Source organism: Heterodontus francisci, chromosome 19 (assembly GCF_036365525.1).
Source record: "Heterodontus francisci isolate sHetFra1 chromosome 19, sHetFra1.hap1, whole genome shotgun sequence".
Lineage (NCBI taxonomy): Eukaryota > Metazoa > Chordata > Chondrichthyes > Heterodontiformes > Heterodontidae > Heterodontus > Heterodontus francisci.
Genome location: NC_090389.1, coordinates 20,585,028 through 20,606,916, shown reverse-complemented (window position 1 = coordinate 20,606,916; position 21,889 = coordinate 20,585,028). Strand labels below are relative to the sequence as shown.

Below are 21,889 nucleotides of genomic sequence, written 5' to 3'. Positions count from 1 at the left end.
TGGGTGCTGACCTTTGGATGAGAAGTTAAACTGAGGTCCCGTCTGCCCCCTCAGGTGCATAAAAGGTCCCATGAGCTCAATCAGGTGACTTCTCCCTGGTGTCCTGGTCAATATTTATCTCTCATACAGGATCAAACCACTGTCTGTCATCAAAATAAGCTTAAGAAAGAGAATTATTTGCTCAGTATCACATTGCTGTGCGTGAGGTCTTGCTGTGTACATTTGACTGCCACGTTTCCTAAATTAGAACAGTGATGAACTTCAAAAGTACTTCATTGGCTGTAAATGCACTTTGGGACATCTAGTGGGTGCGAAATGTGCTATATAAAAGCAAGTTTTTTTTAAGCTTATGCTGGTGCCAGTCAGTGGTTTTATCCTGTTTCACAACAAGTTTGTTTCCATATTTACCTGATGTGAGCTGTTTCTTCAGCCTGGGCAGCAGATGCGTTGGGTCGATGAGGGTCAACTTTCCCAAACATTCAGCCACCACATTCCGAGTCCCTTCTTCAGCACACTCGCAATTTTTAAACAGCAAGGCCCAAATGTCCTGGACGTGAGGTTTCAAACTGTCTGCCGAGGAAGAACTGATGACCTCTTTCAAAGAGTGCAGCAACAAGTACTGCCGCTTGGGCTGACTGCTGATCTCCTTCAGTATGAAAGGAAGATATTCACTGAGGTTTCCTACACTGATATTTCCTAATGCATAGGAGGCAGCTGACTTTACCTCCTCACTCGGTGATGAAAATGCTTCAAGGATGACCATTTTGAGCTCCCTTTGCGCGCCCAGATTCATGGTGCGGCCTATCTCACCTAAAGAAAGTAAAGCCAACAAGCGGACTGAGTCAGAGGATCTGGGGTTCTTCACATCTTGGACAAATTGGTTCACCACGGTACTTGCATCCTTTGGACAAGCTGAGGTAAGTGCGGCCACACATTTAGCCACAGAGTAATAGGCCTGTTTGTGCAAAACCACGCAACCACCTGATTGAGACGATGAGTAGATGGTTCCCGTCAGCTGCTTGAGAAGCTCCATATAGCCCATGTTGGGAGTCTTGGATACCACCAAAGCCTGGAAGAAGTCTAAAATGGCATTCAGAGCCCCTCCTTGGAGCAGCGGTGAGCGAACTAAGTTGAACAGTTCCATCAATATGGACCCACCAATCTTAGACACAGACGATGGATAGACTTTGGCCAGTGATGTCAGGAAGGTGATGGCCATCTGGGAGACGTGCATGTCACTCTCCCCAATCAAGGATGGAAGCTCTTTTAAGACTGATTCAATCATCACTGGCTTAAGGCTGTCACTGTAATTCTTGATCAGGATATCCAGAGCGGCCAGGGTGCTGAGTTTTAATGCACGTTGGTTCTTCCTAAGAAAAGAAGCCAGGATGGGAACACCCTCACCAAGAATTGTACGCAGGTCAATTTTTAAGGGAGAACTCGCAATTAGGGTCAGGGTTTTGACTGTGGTCAGTCTTGTGATCTCATTTTTCAGTCGTTCAAGGAAAAGTTGCAATGTGGGATTCAGGTCAGCACCTAGGCTGTCTCCAAGATTGCAGATGATCCGTCCCATGCAGGCTATAGCTCTCTCCTTCACCTCCTGGTCAATGTCAGATGCTTTCAATCTCTTCAAAGTGCTACTAAACAGATCCTTCACGTAAGGCTTAGCATCAAATGAACAAGGCTTGCCCAGTGGACGGATCACCTCTATAAGCTGCTGAGTCACAAGCAAGGCCTCAGAAGTGATTTTGTAGAAAGGGTCACTGATGCAGGCTACTGTCGGTGGCAACAATGTCTTGATGTGGGGGTGGAACACTTCTGGTGGATGATTGCAAAGGATAACATGGAAGAAGGTCAGTGCGTCAATCTTCATGTTTGAGGTACTCGATTTGTCAGTGAGAGAGTAAATAATGCCTGTAAAATGAAGAAAATGGAATTTGTTTATCGTAACTGATCAAATACTATTAAGTAAGCATTCCTCCACAAGTCTAACTCTGTATAAAAAGCCCAAGTCCATCCAAGACTTCAATCCTTCAATTCCTCCAACAGCAAGTGTCCCACATGCATGGACAGGATACAAGGAAAAGCAATTCATTTGGTACACAGTCCCTTTCTCACCTCCTGCCTAATAGCACCTTCTCCCAATGCAACCTCTCACATCTCTATTTTATTGATACTGCCATGGTCAATATTCCTCTTTGTCTCTTGTTCCTATTTCCTCTGGTGAGAGAGTCCAGAACAATGGGACATAACATTAAGGTTAGAGCTAGGCCATTCAGGAATGATTTCAGGAAGCACTTCTTGACACAAACGACAGTAGAAATCTGGCTCTCTCCCCAAAAAGCTGGGGGTGAATTGAAAATTTCATAGAGATAGATAGAGTTTTGTTAGGCATAGGTATTGAGGGTTATGGAACTAAGTCAGATAGATAGAGTTCATACAGATCAGTCATGATCTAATTGAATGGTTAGAACAGACTTGAGGGACTGAATGGCCTCCTCCAGTTCCTACATCCCATTCTCCACTGTCCCTGCTAGCTCCACCCACATTGCACCAAAATCAAAATTCATCTCTTACTCCAACTCTGGTCTTTACAAGAACTCAAATTTTCCTCAGTCTTCACTTCCAATGATTGTAAATTTGGGATATAACTCTCGCCCAACTACTTCTAGATATCCCTTGTCCTTAATCACTTTTTTTTTCAACCTTTGGAAAAGTGAGAATGTGAACACCTGAGCAGGTATCACAGGATAAAGAACTTTGGTTGATTCTAGCCTCCCTCCCAGATTGAGGCACATCAAAGCAAATTACAAAATATCCACGATTGCCCCAAATAAGAGCAGTTAATTCAACACAGACCAACAGAACCTGGGAACTTACTGTTCTGTATAGCTCTGTTTGATGTAGTTACCCATCAGAAGAATGACACCACACGACCTTTGATGTCTGTGGGATTATTTTTCCATCTCTTTGCAACAGTCTCCCAATCAGCTTTCTCCAAAAATGAACTAGATACATATTCAGTTGGGAATGGTATTAACAGTTACAGTGATATAGGTACAAACCAAAAAGGTTAAATACTCCAAGAGACACAACAGCTCCTGTGCTGCTCGGCCTGGATGGATGCTGTCTGTGGAGGGTTGCAGGTTGCAGCTGAATCAGAAATGTGAGGATGAATGAAAATTTTCACTTTTCCTCGATTACCTTTGTGAATCTTGCAGTATTTGTGAAGGCGGCCCCTCAGGAGATTAAATGGCTTGGCTGGAGTCCATGAAAGTGCAAGTTGGACAATGTCAGTGGAAGAGTGGATTGGATGGTCAGAAAAGTCTCTCATTCTATGCTTCATTTTTTTTTAATCCTTATTTTTCCGAGTTAGCTATAGGATCACTGGTTTGCAGAAGGGTTTTTAGTTCGTTTGTGAATCTGATTTTAAAAGGTATTTTTCCCCTTCCTTTTTTTCTTCAGGCCTCACATCACCAAACAAAATCCATGGCCAAAAGGTAGGCCAGAGGGCCACCTCAATGCCGACTGCACAATGATGGCCTGGGTGACTTCCTCTGCCTGTGCCAAGTGCCTCACCTCTGCCTGGAACGCCCAGATAGCAACATGTACAAGATCAGAAATTCAGAATGTGTGGGGACTGAGGATTTGGAGGAGGGAGCAGTGCCCCACCGTTCTGCAAATATGGCCTGTTGGCACTCTCCTGCACCGACCCAGGAAAAGTTAAAAATTTGAGTTTCTCTGCACCCCCAACAATTTTGGAAACAAGGTGTTAACTGCATCTCACTCCAGCCATCAGCCACGTTCCTTGTTCATACCTGGTACTAAGGCTGGTATATGTTCTGACAGACCTCCCGGTAGGACACTGGCTAGCTCTGTGAGGAGATTGAAACAGCCTTGTCGTGTCTTCATGCTCTTCTCCTTAAGTTGCTTGTGCAAAGCTTTCACTATACTAGGTACCTGCAGGGGGAAGGGGAAAGGGAAAAAAAAAAGAGAGGGTATATACATGCATAAGTGGGAATATGAAGGAGAGAAAAAACATTTAGAAGTCGCACATATTAGTTACTCTCAACTGTTAAAATTAATTTCAGAAGACATCATATGGATCCAAAGCTACAGCAGACAGATAACTGATATTTGAGAAAAGTTGTGTTGTGATGGAACGGTGGTGTGGGTGTCCATTATCAAACACTATGTAATCATCCACCACTCCGAGGTAAATCAAAGATGATGGCACAGGACTACAACAACATTGATACACAACCTCATTAAGCAATTTTGCTGCCAGGGTTATGGAAGTTATAGTTATTGTGGTTCTGCCAATTTTCAGGGTTTGCTCTGTTTATTTCTCGACCATCATAATGCAACTATCCTGTGTGTGTAATAAAAACAAAGTGGTGGAAATACTCGGCAGGTCAGGCAACATCTGTAGCGAGAGAAGCAGAGTTAAGGTTTCAGGCTCTGAACTCTGGACAAATCCTGGGGACCTGATGGCCTACACCCGAGGGTTCTAAAAGAGATAGCTGCAGAGATAGTGGACACATTAGCTATGATTTTCCAAAATTCCTTAGATTCACGAAAGGTTCCATTAGATTGCAAGTTGGCAAATATTTCCCTCCTTTCATGAAAAGTGGTCAGAGAACAATGAACTACAGGCCAGTTAACCTACCAGTCATTGGGAAAATGCTAGAAATTATTATTAGGAGAGTCTTAACAATGCACTTAGATAAGCACAGTATGATTAGAATAAGTCAACATGGTTTTACTAAAGGGAAATTCTGTGACAAATTTATTAGAATTTTTGAGGATGTAACTAGTAGGGTAGATAAAGGGGAACCAGTAGGTGTAGTATACCTGGATTTCCAAAAGGCATTCGATTAGGTGCCACACAAAAGGTTAATAGGCAAGAGAAGGGCTCATGGAGTTGGGGTAATATATTAGCATGGAGAGAGGATTGGTTAACGGACAGGAAGCAAAGAGTGGGCATATTCAAGTTGGCAGGCAGTGAATAGTGGAGCGTTGCAAACATCAGCGCTGAGGCCTCAGCTATTTACAATCTGTATCAATGACCTTGATGAAGAGAGAGAGAATAATGTATCTCAGTTTGCTGATACAAAGGTAGGTGGAAAGGTAGACTGTGGGGAGGACACAGAGGCTGCAAAGAGATATACACAGGTTAAGTAAGTGGGCAACAAGATGGCAGTGGAATTATAATTTAGGGAAGTGTGAAGTTATTCACTACAGTCATAAGAATAGAAAAGCAGAATTTTTTTTTAAAAAGGTGCGAAACACTTGTAAGTGTTGCTGTTCAAAGAGACTTGGGTATACTTGTACAAGGAACACAAAAAGTTAGAATGCAGGTACAGCAAGCAATTAGGACAACAAATGGCATGTTGGTCTTTATTGTACGGGGATCGGAGTATAGGAATAAAGAAGTCTTGCTACAATTGTACAGGGTTTTGGTGAGACCACACCTGGAGTATGGTGTGCAGTTTTAAGAAAGGATATACTTGCATTTGAGGTGGTACAGCGAAGGTTAACTAAATTGGTCCTAGGGATGAGGGGCTTATTCTATGATGAGAGGCTGAGTAAATTGGGCCTCTATTCTCTGGAGTTTAGAAGAATGAGGGGCGATCTTGTTGAAACATAGAAGATTCTGAAGGGACTGAATAGGGTAGACGCCGAGAGATTGTTTCCGCTGGCCGGGGAATCTAAAATACGGGGCAGAGTCTCAGGATAAGGGGCCAATCATTTAGGACTGAGATGAGAAGAAATTACTTGACTCGGAGGGTTGTGAATCTCTGGAATTCTCTACCCAAGAGGGTTGTGGATGCTCCATCGCTGAATACATTTAAGGCTGGGATAGACAGATCTTTGGTCTCTCAGAGAATCAAGGTATATGCGAGCAGGCGGGGAAGTGGATTTGAAGCCCAAGATCAGACACAATTGTACCAAATGGTCTACTCCTGCTCCCATTTCTTGTGTACCCACTGCATTATCAACCTCTCACGCTGCTCAATGCACCACAACCCATCATTCACCCATCAGCAGTCCCTGGCACTCAGGCCTAACATTCAGATGCTCCACCTCACCCTCATACACATTCCAATGCTGCCAACTTCACACCCAGCTCCCACTGCTTCCACATACCTCCAGCTATTCAGCTATGGCAGGCACATCACCCAAACACAATCACCGACATTCTTCCTTCTCTCTTGCAGGACTAGTTGGCACACAGTAGCAGGGAGCGGGGGCAGGGCAAGAGTGCCTGCATCTCCTGAGCTCTCAGCATCATGGGGCCAGCTGCGATGGGCCTCTGGCATCCAAGGTTGCCAAAAATGTTGAGAATGAAGATTATGTTCCTGCCTTATGCCCCTCGCACCTCACCTTGCTATCTGGCATAATGAGCAAGCTACTGATGGTGTGACCAGGGAGCTCTTGCTTTCCATCCCAGCCCCCTTCCCTCACTCCAACCTTTCTCTTTATGATTTCCTGCTTTCAGACACCCAAGAACTGCCACCTGCCCAACCACAGCAGCCCCAAGAGGAGGAGTGAGAGCAACAGCACAGCACTGATGAAGAGTCCCTGTCATTCGCTGCCACCAGCTCAACCGCGAGCAGAGAAGGCTCGATGGGTCATATGGTCTATGCCTGCTCCTATTTCTTGTCTTCGCAGTGTCCCAGAGATTAGGAAGGAAAGAATGAGGTAAGATTCTTTCCACTAACAAGCAGACCCGCACTGGATGTTTTGAGAGGCAGGCTAAGACTAAGGGAAGGAGGAGGGAAATCTGGGGAAGAAATATGAATCTACAGAAAATACTCACTTGATTTTGGAGCATCATTAGGGGCATGTCTCCCTGTCCTAGGGCATCTGCAGTCTGCAACCAGCTCTGGACTGGTTTGGTTTGCTTCAGGAGAGACACATAAGCATGGAATATGTCGGCCTTCACGTTCTCCTCCCGCTCCTTGAATCGATTGATTAGAGCCGGCGAGACCGTCTTGTAAAACTCCTGCAGCATCTCATGCCTGGTGCTTACGATGGCATCCAAGCACTTGGTGGAAGCTCGGCGCACCTTCCAGCTCATGTCATCGTCGTCTGTGTACTCCTCTTCACTATCTGAGTAGGGAAAGCACAAGAAACACAATGAGGTCCATGGCCCACAAAGGTATCAAGCCTCTTCCTACAGCACTTGGCCAAGCCCAACTTCATCAAAACATCCCTGGGGAGTTTGAAAGCATAAGATCTAAAGTGCAGTCCAACACTACCAGGTTAAGATATTTCTTTTTCCTTTTAGGGAAAAGAAATTCTCCTTGCTGTTGTGGCCAATATTTACCCCTCAACCAACATTAAAACAGATGATCTGATCATTATCTCATTGCTGATTATGGGACCTTGTTGTGCACAAACTGTCTGCCTCATTTCCCACATTATCACAGTGACCACACTTCAAATTTATTCCAATGGCTGTAAAGCACTTTGGGACATCCTGAGGTTATGCAAGGCACTATGTAAATGTCGGTCTTTCGTTGAAGGGGGAGGTGGGGGATGGTGCCCTAATGGGCATCATCCCAAGGAAAATCTGTCCACTGCAAAAATGAGCTTGGCGTTTACGTTTTGTCTGCTGGGTTGGCAAATTGAATCACCATGCTAATGAGATCCAAACCAAGTTTGTGAGAATCCACACAGGTGGCATTTGTGTTTGATGGGTATGGAGTACATAATCGCTCCACAGTGACCCATCCCACTTATACAAGCCCAGAGAGTTGAGGTACATGTTGGCAGGAAACACCGCTCAGGGACCTCTCAAATGTGCATAGGGGTACTGCTTGGAGTTTACCCAGCCAATGAAACCCGCCAGCACAGAACCGCGCTATGCTTCTCTCTGTTCCCCACTTTTGTTTAATTTTTGTTGAGATCAAGGTGCAGTACGTCCACACAAAGGGAACGCTGCATTTTCACCACACTAAGCATCAGCAACTCTCAGGTTAAGCACAATACAATAGAAAACAAATAGAAAAGAGCTGAACTCAAGTTGAGAGAATGGCTGCCCGTGACATCAAGGGATCATTTGACCGACTGTGGCATCAAGGAGCCCTAGCAAAGCTGAAGTCAATAACAATCAGGGGGAAACTCTCCATTGGTTGGAGTCATGCATAGCCCAAAGGAAGAGGCCAATCATCAGTCCCAGGACATCACAGCAGAAGTTCCTCATGGTAGTGTCCTAGGCCGAACCATCTTCAGCTGCTTCATCAATGACCTTCCCTCCACCAAAAAGGTCAGAAGTGGGAATGTTCGCTGATGATCGCACAATGTTCAGTACCATTCGCGACTCCTCAGATACTGAAGCAGCCCATGTCCGCATGCAGCAAAGCCTGGACAACATTCAGGCTTGGGCTGGTAGGTGGCAAGTAACATTCACTCCACAAAACTGTCAGGCAATGACTATTTCCAACAAGAGAAAATCTAATGATCTCCCCTTGACATTCAATGGCACCACCATCACTGGTGATCCCACTATCAATATCCTGGGGGTTACAATTGACCAGAAACTGAACTGGACGAGCCATATAAATACTGTGGCTACAAGAGCAGGTCAGAGGCTGGGAATTCTGTAGCGAGTAACTCACCTCCTGACTCCCCAAAGCCTGTCCACCATCTAGAAGGCACAAGTGATGGAATACTCTCCACTTGCCTGAATGGGTGCAACTCCAGCATCACTTTCCACTGGTGGTGGAAACCAGAACAAGGGGGTACCCAAATCATAAAATTAGAGCTAGGCCACTTCGGAGCGAAAAATTAGGAAGCACGTTTTCACACAAAGGGTTGTGTAAATTTGGAACTCGCTCCCCAAAAAGGCCATGGATGCTGGGTCAACTGAGCTTTAAGACTGAGATCGCTAGAATTTTGTTTGGTAATGGTATTAAGGGATATGCATCTAAGGCAGGTAAATAGTGTTGAGGTACACATTAGCCATGATCCAACTGAATGGCAGAACAGGTTTGAGGCACTGAAGGGCCTACTCCTGATCCTATGTTCCCCCAAAAGTGTTGATTCCTTCCCGAGGTTTGGTACCATAGGCACGATTGATACCTCAAAGTGCCATTTAATCATGTGAGCCCAAGGAATGGGGGCACATCACTGCTCATCCATATCCTGTCCTCGCCTGACCTCCACATGTCCATACCTCTAGCCAGTTAGCTGTCAGGATTGTTAACCCTGGCTTATTTTTCTCTCCCCAGCCAGGAATACTTCGATCAACCCCTAACCAGATCAGCTCAGACTAGTAATCAAATGTACGTTAACTATTCGCTATATAAACCTGCTCAGCCACTGGAGGAGCTGATGTCACCAATATCTGCAGCTAGTGCAAGACATGCAATGTGGCTTTTTCACCTTTCTTTTCCCTTTCCCTCTCATTAGTGATGCAGGTCCAGCTATCTTCTGCACTGTTACGTTTTCCTCTGCTCAAAGATACAAAATTCATTCAAAAGTCCAAAGCACTGACCTTGATCCTCCTCTTCATCGCCCTTGTCCATTTCCATGGCATCCTCATCATCCTCATCTTGATCGTAGTTGTAATTCGGATCATATGTGATGTATTTGAGGCACAGTCCAATCATAGCAGGGATGTGAAGGGACATCTCCTTTGGACACCTTAAGAGTAAACACAAAAACAAAAAGTTATGTTTCGCCATGTACAAATAATGGGACTTGTGTCGCAGCTGCAGGTTTTGGATTTAATTGTTTAATCATTCTCCCTGGTGTGAAACTAGTGCTTTTTGTCCACATTAGGATGGTTTGTCGTCAGTCAAAGCTCAGTACATCCCAAATCAGAATCCACCATCATAGTTGAAAGGTCATCTAACAGTCAGGACTTCAGAATTCACCATGGTAGGTTTCACTGGTCCAATACCGAGGCAAGGTAAATGGAACAAATGGGCATTGCTGGCCAAGCCAAAAATAGAAGATCACAAGCTCCTATGCCTAATACCACAGTAAGCAAACATACTGCATCGCGTGATTTATAAAGATCGTGAAGGTTCCAGATTTAATCCCTGGTACGTAACTTAGTTCAGTTGAGGCAGTGGCTGCCTACTAGAATTTGCCTGAGTACATCAATTAAAAATACATAGAAATTACAACATGGCAAGGGGCCAATCGGCCCAACCAGTATCTGTCAGCACTTAACCCTCCACTCAAGCAAATGGATCTAATCATAGTTACACACCTTGCTTCCCTACCCCTTCGACCACTTATCCAATCTAATCTTGAATTCTGACAGATTGTGCCTCATTCACTAACTCGTCCATAGTCTCTCAATTCTCTGGGGATGATACAAACTTTAGTGAAAAATGAAAATCGAGAGAATGAAAAACAGGCGGCTGAATCGATGCTGTCCATTTTACGCTATCGGCCAAAGTCAAAACTACTGTGAGAAGACGTTTCTCCTTCCCTCTGTTATATATTTCTTACATCTAATATTGCATCCGTGGCCAATCGCCCTTGTCCCTTCAAATTACTGGGGAACCGCTTCTATCTACCCTGCCCCATCCTTTCATAATTTTAAACATTTTTATTATATTGTTCATAATCAGAATTGCTCTAACACAAAGATTCATTTTTTCCAAGTCTGCCTGTATATTTGTATTTCCTCATACCAGGCAGTATCCTAGTGAATCTGGGTTGTGCTCTCTCTAAAGCCTCAATATCCTCAAAACAAAAAAATGCCATTATGCTCAATGAGTCTGTCTCTTTTCACAGTAGTACACAGGCACAGAGATGGCAGTTCCTATTCGTACATGGAGGTTGAATGGACAAGGATGTTACATGAAACATATCGATTACATGGCAGAGTTGCAAACATAATAACTGACTCCAGGGTCAACATAGAGAAAACAGGATTCCTGGGAATGGTTTCATGTATACTGGATGCCCCCAAGCTTTGAACAGTGGACAGAAAGTCATTCACGTACACAGAGTCAGGTCGATTCACCAGCAGCTCCGCGGCCCGCTACCCTACACAGTATTCTCCATCTCTAGATTATTACCTGAGCCATGAGCAAATTGGCATAGGGCAAATAAGATTAGAGAAATGAATGCGTGGCTCAAAGACTGGTGTAGTAGAAGTAGGTGCCAGTTCATGGGGCTCTGGCACCAATACTGGGGAAAGTGGGAGCTGTACTGTTGGGACATCCTTCACCTGAACCGCGCTGGGACCAGTGTTCTGGCAAGTCGTATAACTAGGGCAGTAGAGAGGACTTTAAGCTAAATACTGGGGGGGGAGGGAATCATGTGAGAGGAGATGTGGTAAATCAAAGGGAAACAATGAGATAATAGAGCAGGGTAGCAATTTGGTTAATGATAACCAGAGTGCGGCAGGTAGGGACAAAGCATAAAAACTTGCCACTCCAGGCGTTGCTGCACAAACTACATAGTGGCGCAGTGGTTAGCACCGCAGCCTCACAGCTCCAGCGACCCGGGTTCAATTCTGGGTACTGCCTGTGTCTGCGTGGGTTTTCTCCAGGTGCTCCGGTTTCCTCCCACAAGCCAAAAGACTTGCAGGTCGGTAGGTAAATTGGCCATTATAAATTGCCCCTAGTATAGGTAGGTGGTAGGGAAATATAGGGACAGGTGGGGATGTGGTAGGAATATGGGATTAGTGTAGGATTAGTATAAATGGGTGGTTGATGGTCGGCACAGACTCGGTGGGCCGAAGGGCCTGTTTCAGTGCTGTATCTCTAAACATATCAATGAAGGAAGCAGTGTAGCCTGGGCAGGTAGCAGTCTGCACCGCTGCTGCCCCTGGGGAATCCATGCAAGACTGTGTAGTTCTACACAAACAAAATTCTCCCCCATATTTTCCATATAAAATAGATTTTCTCTTCAAATCCCCCACTAACAATGCACTGAAATTGAGATGGTCTCTGTCGGCTGTGCTTTTAGATTTTTTTTTTTTTGAGGGTTGCACTGTGTCTTATGGAGATTGTGCAGCTGCCAAAAATTATACCACGATGTGCAATGTCATGACACTGGGAGTTTGGCAAAACGGAGAGGAGCAGGTGAATGGAATGGAACCTTGCATCAAGCTGAAGGGACTGTTTGGCCTACTCCAGTTCCTAGGAATGTCAGAAAGAGAACAAGAGGGATAGAATGGCATGACAGCCCCCATGCCAATGCAGAATTTTGCAGGTAAGCTGCATCTGAGGAGAAAGATAGAGGTTACAGAGGAAAAGGAGTAAACCAGCAATGGTGAAATGCACAGAGGTGTCACAGAACAGCTTCAGTGTTGCACTGACTCGCAAGATCATGAAGCATCAAATATTAAGTCAGTTAAACTTTGGTGCAGTCTCACTGGTTAACCACCTTGCCCACCACCACCCCCTCTGCCCATTACACCCCACCTTCCCCCTTTTGAGATACTACTGCAGTACAGGTCCTACCTAAATCCATTAATCAGTCTAGTAGCACAGCATGTTTATTGTAGGACATAACTCCCCCTTTCAGTGAGATTTAGAGCAAACGTAGGGAAGGGATGGAAGGAGGAAAGTGAGAAAACGTTAGACGGCAAAATACAGGGTCCTGCTTCTAGGTGCTTAATTACAGAGCAGGATTGGTTCAGGAACAAGTCACCTGGTAAGCCAGGTGCATCGATCTAGGTGAAGTAGGGAAAGGAGAGGGAAGGAAATCGAAGTCTAGTAACTGTCACACAATAAATAACACACCTTCTCACAAAGGACTCGAATGCCTGGAAGCAATACTCTCGCAGTTCATCATCGTCCACATTGCAATACTTTACAACCAGTGGAATAATCTTCTCCAAATGTTCTCCTGAAAAAGACAACACATGGGAAACTGTTAGTGGAACTGAGGGGGTCGACAGAGCTCAATCCATACGTGTAAGAATATATGAAACTTGGAGTGAGAAAAAGCCTTTCAGCCCATTAAGTTTGCTGTTTCCACACACTATCTACAGGTACCTCATGCATCAAAACTATCTCCTACCCAAGATCATTACACTTTGATCCCTAACTCTCATGTGAATCAAAAAGATCTATTAACTTTGCTAAATCTCGATCAATTTTCATCTGATCCTTTTTAAAAGTGTTACTTGACATTGAATTAGCTAATTTTCCTAGGATTCTGTTCCACATCCACTATCTTGCTTCCAATCACTAATAGGTGGTGATCTCTAATAAGCTGAAAGCATACAGTGTGTTTTAAGTGTTTTGGCTGTGAAGTGCTTTATGGTGTCTTGAGATTGTGAAAGATGCTATAGAAATGCAAGTCTTTCTTTATACAGTTTCTTCAATTCAGAGTTTTTTGAATATTGTGTTTTTATATGTCAAAGTGAGGCATATAAATGTTAGAAATTCAACATGTTTCAGCATAAAGGACTCCAAGGTCAGGTTAAGTGATGGGAGATGGGAGATGAACAGAATCCTAGAAAAATTAGCTAATTCAAGGTCAATTAATACTTTTAAAAAGGATCAGATGAACATTGATCGAGATTTAGCAAAATTAATAGATCTTTTTGATTCACATGAAAGTTAGGGATCAAAGTGCAATGATCTTGGGTAGGAGATAGTTTTGTTGCATGAGGTACCTGTGGCAGATGGGAGTTCAATATGGGAAAGTGTAAGGTCATTCACTGGACCCAAAAAGATAGATTAGAGAATCTTCGAAACATGAAGGATAGAACTATAGAGATTGAAGGGTTCAAGTACAGGAAAAAATAATTTAAATGGCTAGTGGAATGTTGTGCTTTATCTCAAAAAGCTGGAATAGAAAGGGGTGAAAGTTATGTTAGTTATTTAAAAGCTCTGGGTAGACCCCATTTAGAGTACTATGTTCAGTTCTGGGCATCGCACCTCGGAAAGGATATACTGGCCTTGGAGAGGGTGGTGAACAGATTCACCAGAATGATACTGGGGCTAAATGGGTTAAGTTAAGACAGGATTCCTAGGCTAGCCTCAAGTATAGAAGATCAAGGTGTTATTTAAAGGAGAAGATAGTTTTTCTCTATCCTGTGCTCTCTGGTAGGGGAGACCAGAACAAGGAGGTATAACCTTGAAATTAGTGTTACGCCATTCAGGGATGATGTCAGGAAGCACTTCTTCACACAAGCATAGTAGAAATATAGAACACTTTCTCAAAAACATGTTGAAGCTGGGGGTCAGTTGAAAGTTTCAAAACCGAGACTGATAGATTTTTGATGGACAAGCATATTAAGGGTTATGGAACCAAGGCAGGTGGATGGAGTTACAATACAGATCAGCTGTGATCTAATGGAATGGCAGACCTGGCTCAAAGGGCCGAATCGCTTACTCTTGTTCCTACATTCCTTGGTAGAACATGGGTTAGAAAAAGAGTAAAGCACCCTTGAAATTGTTCCAAACACTCCCAGCAGAATGCAACATGGGTTAGATACAGAGAAACAGTTCTATACTGTTTCAAACAGTCCCATGTCAGGTACTGTACAGGTATAGCTCCTTCTACATTGCATCATCAAACACAACCAACATTGGTAAAACATGAAATAAAAACAGAAAATGCTGAAAGTACTCAGCTGGTAAACCTTTCAGGACTGAGATGAGGAGAAATTTCTTCACCCAGACAGTGGTGAGCCTGTGGAATTCGCTACCACAGAAAGCAGTTGAGGCCAAAACATTGTATGTTTTCAAGAAGGAGTTAGATATAGCAGGAACAGGTTACTGAGTTGGATGATCAGCCATGATCATAACGAATAGCGGAGCAAGCTCGAAGGGCCGAACGGCCTACTCCTGCTCCTATTTTCTATGTTTCTATCTGTGGAATGAGAAACAGAGTTAACGTTTCAGGTGACAAAGGGTCACAGACCTGACCCTTCTTCGGAACTGGCCCGAAACGTTAACTCTGCTTCTCTTTTCACAGATGCTGCCAGACCTGCTGAGTGGTTCCAGCATTTCTTGTTTTTATTTCAGATTTCCAGCATCCGCAGTATTTTGCTTTTATATTAGAAAGTCTACAAGCTCATTTTACCGTTCTAGCAAGTTCATAAAGCAGATCTCCACGAGATATCATTCTGTTCATGTGGATGGTACTTCAGCACATGGCACCATCACAACCCCCATGACAGGATCTCTTTCGCTGGCAGGAATGGGACCATTTTACTTTCACCCATGAGCCTGTCAAATAACAGGGAAAAAGCTAACCAATCCCACTAATTTGCCAAGGGAAGACTCACAGCCAGTTACTCACCGACTCTGTGGCCAGCCTGCCGGCTGATGGCACCAATGCACTGGATATAGGTTCTGGTCATGGAGGTAGATTCATTCTTTGACAGTTCGACCAGTAGGTGATCCATTAGCTCAGAGAAAAGACAGCTGCTGCAGCTCATGACCAGGTGCCCCAGAGCGATGATGGTTCTCTTGCGAACAGCCAGCCTTGGGCTTGACAGCTGAGGCAGCAGGCAGCTCAGGATGGAGGAGTGAAATGTGATCAGGGTCCCACCCAACCTACAATGAGAAATGTGAAAAAACGTTCAGCAAATCCACTGTTATGGGTATACCCCCTTAGACAACACATTATTTCCTTAAGCTTCCTCCGCCCTGCATATGAGAAGTATTAACCCAAAGCTCTGACATTTCCATCTCTCACACCTGCCACCTTGTGGTCACCCAGAGTGGGATAACCCATTTAGTGCAACCAGTCAAACGGTGTGCCAAACTGCCTTAAATTGGCAGAAAGAGATCTTCAATATCAGACCCGTTTGGAGTCACAACCAGATCCTGGAGGTGAAAGATCAGTATTTAACCCATTGCATACCTCTCAAGTGCACTGAATAGTCCTGGATGGCCCTATTTAGTGGCTCATAAACCTGCTTATATATCGGATCATGCAGCCCAAGAGGCCATTCGGCCCACTGCACCTGTGCCAGCTCTTTGAATGAGCTATCCAATTAGTCCCATTCCAGTGTTCTTTTCCCATAGCCCTGCTATTTTCTTTTTTCCCCTTTTCAAGTATATATCCATTTCCCTTTTGAAAGTTACTACGGAATCTGCTTCCACCACCCTTTCAAATAGTGCATTCCAGATCATAATTCACTGCATGATATGCACCAACACTTCTCACATTCATACTCAAAACACTATTTTTCTCCCCTTTAATTTTCCAGCAAGAGACTATGGAGGTGGGACTAACACACGATCCACAAAGCAACAGAAAATGCTTCTTTTTTTTTATTAAAGGTTCTATTGTTTCACTATAGTTCCTCCACCAGTGTTGTGAATGCTGATTTAGCCCTACCTCCACAGCATTCCAAACACAATCTGCTGTGGCGCCAACTGTGGATCATTGCTCACACCTTGGTCTGAGGTTGTGGGCACAGGTCCCATTCCAGAAACCTGAGCACACAACACAGACTGACATTCCAGTGCAGTACTGAGGGAACGCTGCACTGTAGGAGGCAAAATCCTTCGGATGAGACATTATGCCAAGGCTCAGTCTGTCCTCTCAGGTGGACGCAAAAGATCCCATGGCACTATTTCAAAGGACAGCAGGAGAGTTCTCCCCAGTGCCATAGAATCATACAGTACAGAATGAAGACATTCGGCTCATCATGCCGGTGTCCTGGCCAATAGCTGTTCCTCAATCAACAACACTTCTTCTTTAGCCTCCTTGTCTCGAGAGACAATGGGTAAGCGCCTGGACATTAAATGGGCATTATTGCTTTCACGTTTGTGCAACCTCACTGCGTGCAAATTGGTTGTCACGTTTCCAGTATTACAAGTGACTACAATTTAAAAGTACTTCATTGACTGCAAAATGCTTTGGGACATCCTGAGGTTGTAAAAGGAGCTATATAAACACAAGTCTTTCTTCTAGCATTCTCTCTCAATATAGAAGAAAAACGAAAAACAGCACTGAATAGTGGCACCAGCAGACCCCAAATTGCGAGCGAGAGTGAGTGTGGGGGAGAGGAAGACACAAGAGATAGAGAAAAGTAGAGTAAAAGGGAGAGGAGTAAAGGGAATGGCAGCTGAGTTTTCCCCACTCAATCACACAGTAGTGAATCTGTCTTTCATTAGTGTGGCTTTTAATCTGTTAGAACTGAGAAAATAATCAACAGCAGGAATAGATTTACTATGACAGCTGCCAGATTGTTGTTAAAAACTCAAATGGTTCACTAATGCCCTTCAGGGAAGGGAACTTGACACCCCTAACTGATCTGACCTACAGTGAGTGGCTGACTCTTAATACCCACTGAAGAGGCCTAGCGAGCCAATCAGTTGGAAGAAAAACTTCCATTGGGAGATACTGTCACCACCTTCTCAAGGTAACTCGATATAGATAGCCTTGCCAGAGTGCCCCACTTCCTGAATGAACAAATAAGAGCTGCCCTGTAGGTACACCAGTGCTTTCCAATCAATGCTATCCTCCTCAGCACCAGACAACACGGAAAACTTACGTGTCTCCTGGGAGTGTGACCTGGGCCACCCACTCTCAGGGGAAGATTGGAAGGAGGCTTTAAGATTGACCCTCACGACCCCCACCTGCAGCAGAATGAGAGAGGGTCACCTCAGAATCCTTCACTGCATAAACTTCACCTACCATAAACCTGCAGCAGTTCCACCCTTCCCTGGCAGACTAGCACTGGCAGAACTAGGGCCACACTGGGCACATTCCAATACACATATTGGTCCTGCCTCAACCTCCAAACCTTCTGGAAGGACTTCTTAGAGCCAGTTGGATCCATGACTGTTTGAGCCAGCCCCTCGGACTCAATCCCAACCTCAGGATACTCTTCCTGCTGTTGGCAGGACAAAGAATCTGCATAGATCTCCGCCTGGGCCATACTGCATATTTAGTGTCAGAATTGTGCCCAAGAGCATTCTGCATTGATATCAGAAATGCAGTAGAAAAGCAGCATATTAGCGTATTAACATTTGTGTGCTATTCAGCACTGGATAAGCAGACACTTCCTCCAATTAAATATGGGAATAACGAAGTCATTGTCTTCAGTCCCAGCCACAGACTATGTTCCCACCCCCCCCACAGCCACTGAGAGAACGAACCAGACTGTTTGCAATCTATTTGATCGAGCTGATCTTCCAACCCCATATCCTCACCATCCCCAAGACTGTCCACTTCTACTTTGATAACATCACTTGTCCCCACCCCTCATCCATGCCTTTGTTACACTGCTTCGATTTTAAAATTCTCATTTTCAAGTTTAAATCCATGGCCTCCCCCCAAACCTATCTCTGTAACCTCCTACAGCACAACAACCCTCCCGAGAACTGTGCTCCTCCAATTCTGGCCTCTTGTGCAGCATCAACTTCCAGCATACCACTATTGGCAGCTGTGCCTTCAACTGCCTAGACCCGTGCTTCGAAATTGCCTCTCTAACCTCAGTTTCTCTACCGCTCTCTCTTCCTTTCAGATGCTTCTTAAAACCGATCACTTTGACCAAGCTGTTGGTCACCTGTTCGAATGTTGCCTTCTTTAGCTCACTGTCAATTCTTTTTGTCCGATTATGCTTTTGTGAAGCATTCTGGGACGTTTTACTGTGTTAAAGGTGCTATACAAACGCAAGTTGTTCTCGTTTTGAATCAGATTTCTAGTACGAACAATGGGTTTAACAGGTGGGGTGACGGTCACAGAGATGTAAAAATTGCAGTTCTGTGAGGTGCTTTGTGAAATGAGAACACCCGATCTTTGCGGGTTACAGCTGTGACATGCTGGTTCAAATGTTGAGTGATTACCCTCTATACTACCCAATATCCATCTCTTTGCAGCTCGTGTATCACTTCTCAAGCAAAGGACTGGAAGAGGATATCGGTGTGGAAAAGAAAGTGGGAGAGGTTAAGATTCAGTTGACACCCCAGCCCCATCCTCAACCAACCTCAGCCATTGAGAAACTCTCAACAAAATCCAGGGCACACGTGAGCTGGATCTGCTAATGTCAAATCCACAAAGCAGGTTCCCATGCTACCTGATCCCTTGTATTTCTCATGGTTTCTTCCTTTTCATCATTCACCGGATGTTCCCTAACACTGTTTCTATTTCTATCGCCCACCATCACAATAATTATAGCTGCTGTCTTTTAATGTTGAGCTCTATCTAATATATAGACCTAAAGAATATAGCTCTAGAGTATTTCACTCAAGATAACACCACCCCGGTTTATACTATAGAATCTATTGCTCGAACAAAACCATCCTTGTGTACCACTACAGAATATATTACTTGGCATTACACTGCTTGTGTACCAGCATGGAACATAGTACTCCAGATAACATCACGACTGTGTACCACTATAGTACCCACACAGCATATTCTCCTTCACGCTCAATAATAATTTGAACTCCTTTATCATATCCTGTATTTTACCTGCTCAGCATATCGGACAGTATATCCAGGGCCTCCAGCTGGACAGACACATCCTCTTGCTTGGCAATAGCACTCGTCAAACGCCCAGTGATCTTCTTGCACACATTGGCGGACAGGGCTAAACCTAGAACAAAAGAAAGCGTTTACTGACTTCAGGTACTAACTAGTGGATCTATGAAGCACAGCAGCAATGACCAAGTTTAATAAATTCTACATTTTCTTTTCACTGGACAGCAGGCTGAAGGGCTGGGAAGAGGTTTTTGTTCATCACAGTAAGATTTTTGTGCTCAAATTTGGCATCTCCTCAGTCTTAGCGAAAAAGCAACCCAGTGAAAAAATTGGTAAATTACCACCTTTCTGTGATAATCTTTTGATCTAAAAGCCCTCTGCCAGTGTCCTCTGGTAGCCCTGAACCATTAGTCAGCCTCACTCAGATGTTCCGTGGCCCGGCTAGCTTTCCTCGCCTGCTGCAAGGCTCTGCCAGCATTACTCAGCAGCTCTTGGGCCTTGGCCAGTGCTGCTCAGGAGCTCAAAGATTCAAAACCTCAGCCACTGTCACTTGGTAAAAGCCTAAAGGCTAGCCCAGGTTAATCTTTGACTGGAGAGCAAATCAGTTGCTGGTCTTGTCAATCAAGGTCAGAGGTACACCCTAAATGGGACATACTAGAGGGAGCACATTAAACAAAGAGGTTGTACTAAAAACAGTTATAAAAGGAGCTTTGCAAAGAATCCATAGATTAATGAATTCTACCATAAACATTCACTCCCTCCCCCACCGGCACACCATGGCTACAGTGTGCACTATCTACATGATGCACTGCAGCAACTCCTCAAGGCATCTTCTAAACCAGTGCTTTCTACCACCAAGACGGGATCACCACCTGCAACTTCCCCTCCAAGTCACAAATCATCCTAACATCACCATTCCGACATTGTCGCTGGGTCATAATCCTGAAACTCCCGACCTAACGGCGCGACACCACAAGGACTGCAGAGGTTTAAGGCAGCAGCTCACCACCACCTTCTCATGGACAATTGGGGATAGGCAATAAATGCTGGCCTTGCCAGCTATGCGCACATCCCATGAACTAATAAAAAAAGTCCAGCGTGACAAGCCACACAAAACCAGATAGGCCCCAGGTTCTGTTTCCAGTCTGTTCCAAGCTAGTTGGTCTCTGACAAACGGGGAGTTCCTGCTCTTAATATCTAATGACAGCTGGACACTGGACATCAGGAGAGGGCAGGGCTTGGGATCAATTCCCGCCATGTTCCAGTACTTTGCTGACCTTCAATGCCAAGGCTCACGTATGGCCACTTGGTAGAGGTACCAAAGGATGGCTGCTGCCTGTGGAACCCTCCCAAGTCAACAGCTTCAGGAGCAGAAAGAAAACTGTGGAACAAAATCCTAACAGCATTTCACACCGATATATTTTGGATTAACTAGGAGCCAAGAATTTCTTCACACATCACCTGCTCTGACAACTCAACAGCTCCAGTCATCCATTGAGCCAAGTTCCCTCCACAGAAAAACTAGTTCTAAGGACCACACGTTTTTCATGCCTTCAGCTTGAGCTTTCTTTAAACCATCCAGAAATGTTTACGACCACAATATATGCTTGAATCATATCATGCCAAGGAGCGGTAGGATACAGGGCCCTAAAATTAGAGCTATGCCACTTAGGAGTGAAATCAGGAAGCATTTTTCCACACAAGGGGCAGTAGAAATTGGGAACCCAAAAGGCTTTTAATGCTGGGACAACTGAGATTTCAAGACGGAGATTGATAGGTTTTTGTTGGGTAAAGAAATTAATGAATTTGGAGCTAAAGCAGGTAAATGGATTTGAGATACTGATCAGCCATGACCTAATTGAATGTTGGGCAGAACAGGCTCGAGGTTTGAATGGCCTACTCCTATTTCTTATGTTCCCAGCCACAGTTACTCAGATTATCGACAGTTACGAGGCTGGAGGGAAAGAGCATCATTCGCACGTGGTTGTTATGGGACAGTATTGCTGGGGGTCTGGGACTGAGCTGGCTAATTAGTCAACCAATATAAAAACATCCATAGTTGTGGCAAGTTAGCTGACCTCAACTGGAATAGCAGATGGGGCATGAAAACTGCCTACCTGATCTTTGCACTCTAGACAGTCAAAGAAAGACAATTCAGCCTGATTGTGTACCAGTAACCAGCTGCTGGAAATACATGCGCGTGAATGTCAAGTGAAGGAGGATCAGGCTCATGCTACTTATGACCAAAAAGCCTGATGACACTCAAGCGTCGAGGCTCACTCACTAAAAATGGCCACTTGGGTGTGGTACTGATGATTTCGGTGGCCATGGTGCCAGATCTCAACAGAGACGACAGGAACAATGCAGGCAGAAAAGTAAGGAAGATGACAAAACAGAGAACTCATCCTCAAAAAACTGGAGGAAAAATTAGCTGTAACTTGTTTGTACCAGATATATTCATGCCCCAAACAGGTCACCACAGAAATCATTGACACTAATCATGCACTTT

At 44.5% G+C, this 21,889-nt stretch overlaps 1 protein-coding gene across 2 annotated transcripts in view; it reads right to left on the bottom strand.

Moving 5' to 3' along the window:
* LOC137379982 (cullin-associated NEDD8-dissociated protein 1-like) overlaps positions 1 to 21,889 on the bottom strand; it is a 46,721-nt gene that overhangs the window by 17,454 nt on the left and 7,378 nt on the right. For both annotated transcript variants that reach the window (XM_068051437.1, XM_068051438.1), the window contains exons 4-10: positions 19,372 to 19,495; positions 15,238 to 15,494; positions 12,723 to 12,828; positions 9,506 to 9,654; positions 6,824 to 7,116; positions 3,819 to 3,960; positions 409 to 1,914 (exon numbers count right to left, since the gene is read on the bottom strand). In XM_068051437.1, coding sequence (XP_067907538.1) covers positions 409 to 1,914; positions 3,819 to 3,960; positions 6,824 to 7,116; positions 9,506 to 9,654; positions 12,723 to 12,828; positions 15,238 to 15,494; positions 19,372 to 19,495 — 2,577 coding nt within the window. The remainder of the gene's footprint in view (positions 1 to 408; positions 1,915 to 3,818; positions 3,961 to 6,823; positions 7,117 to 9,505; positions 9,655 to 12,722; positions 12,829 to 15,237; positions 15,495 to 19,371; positions 19,496 to 21,889) is intronic.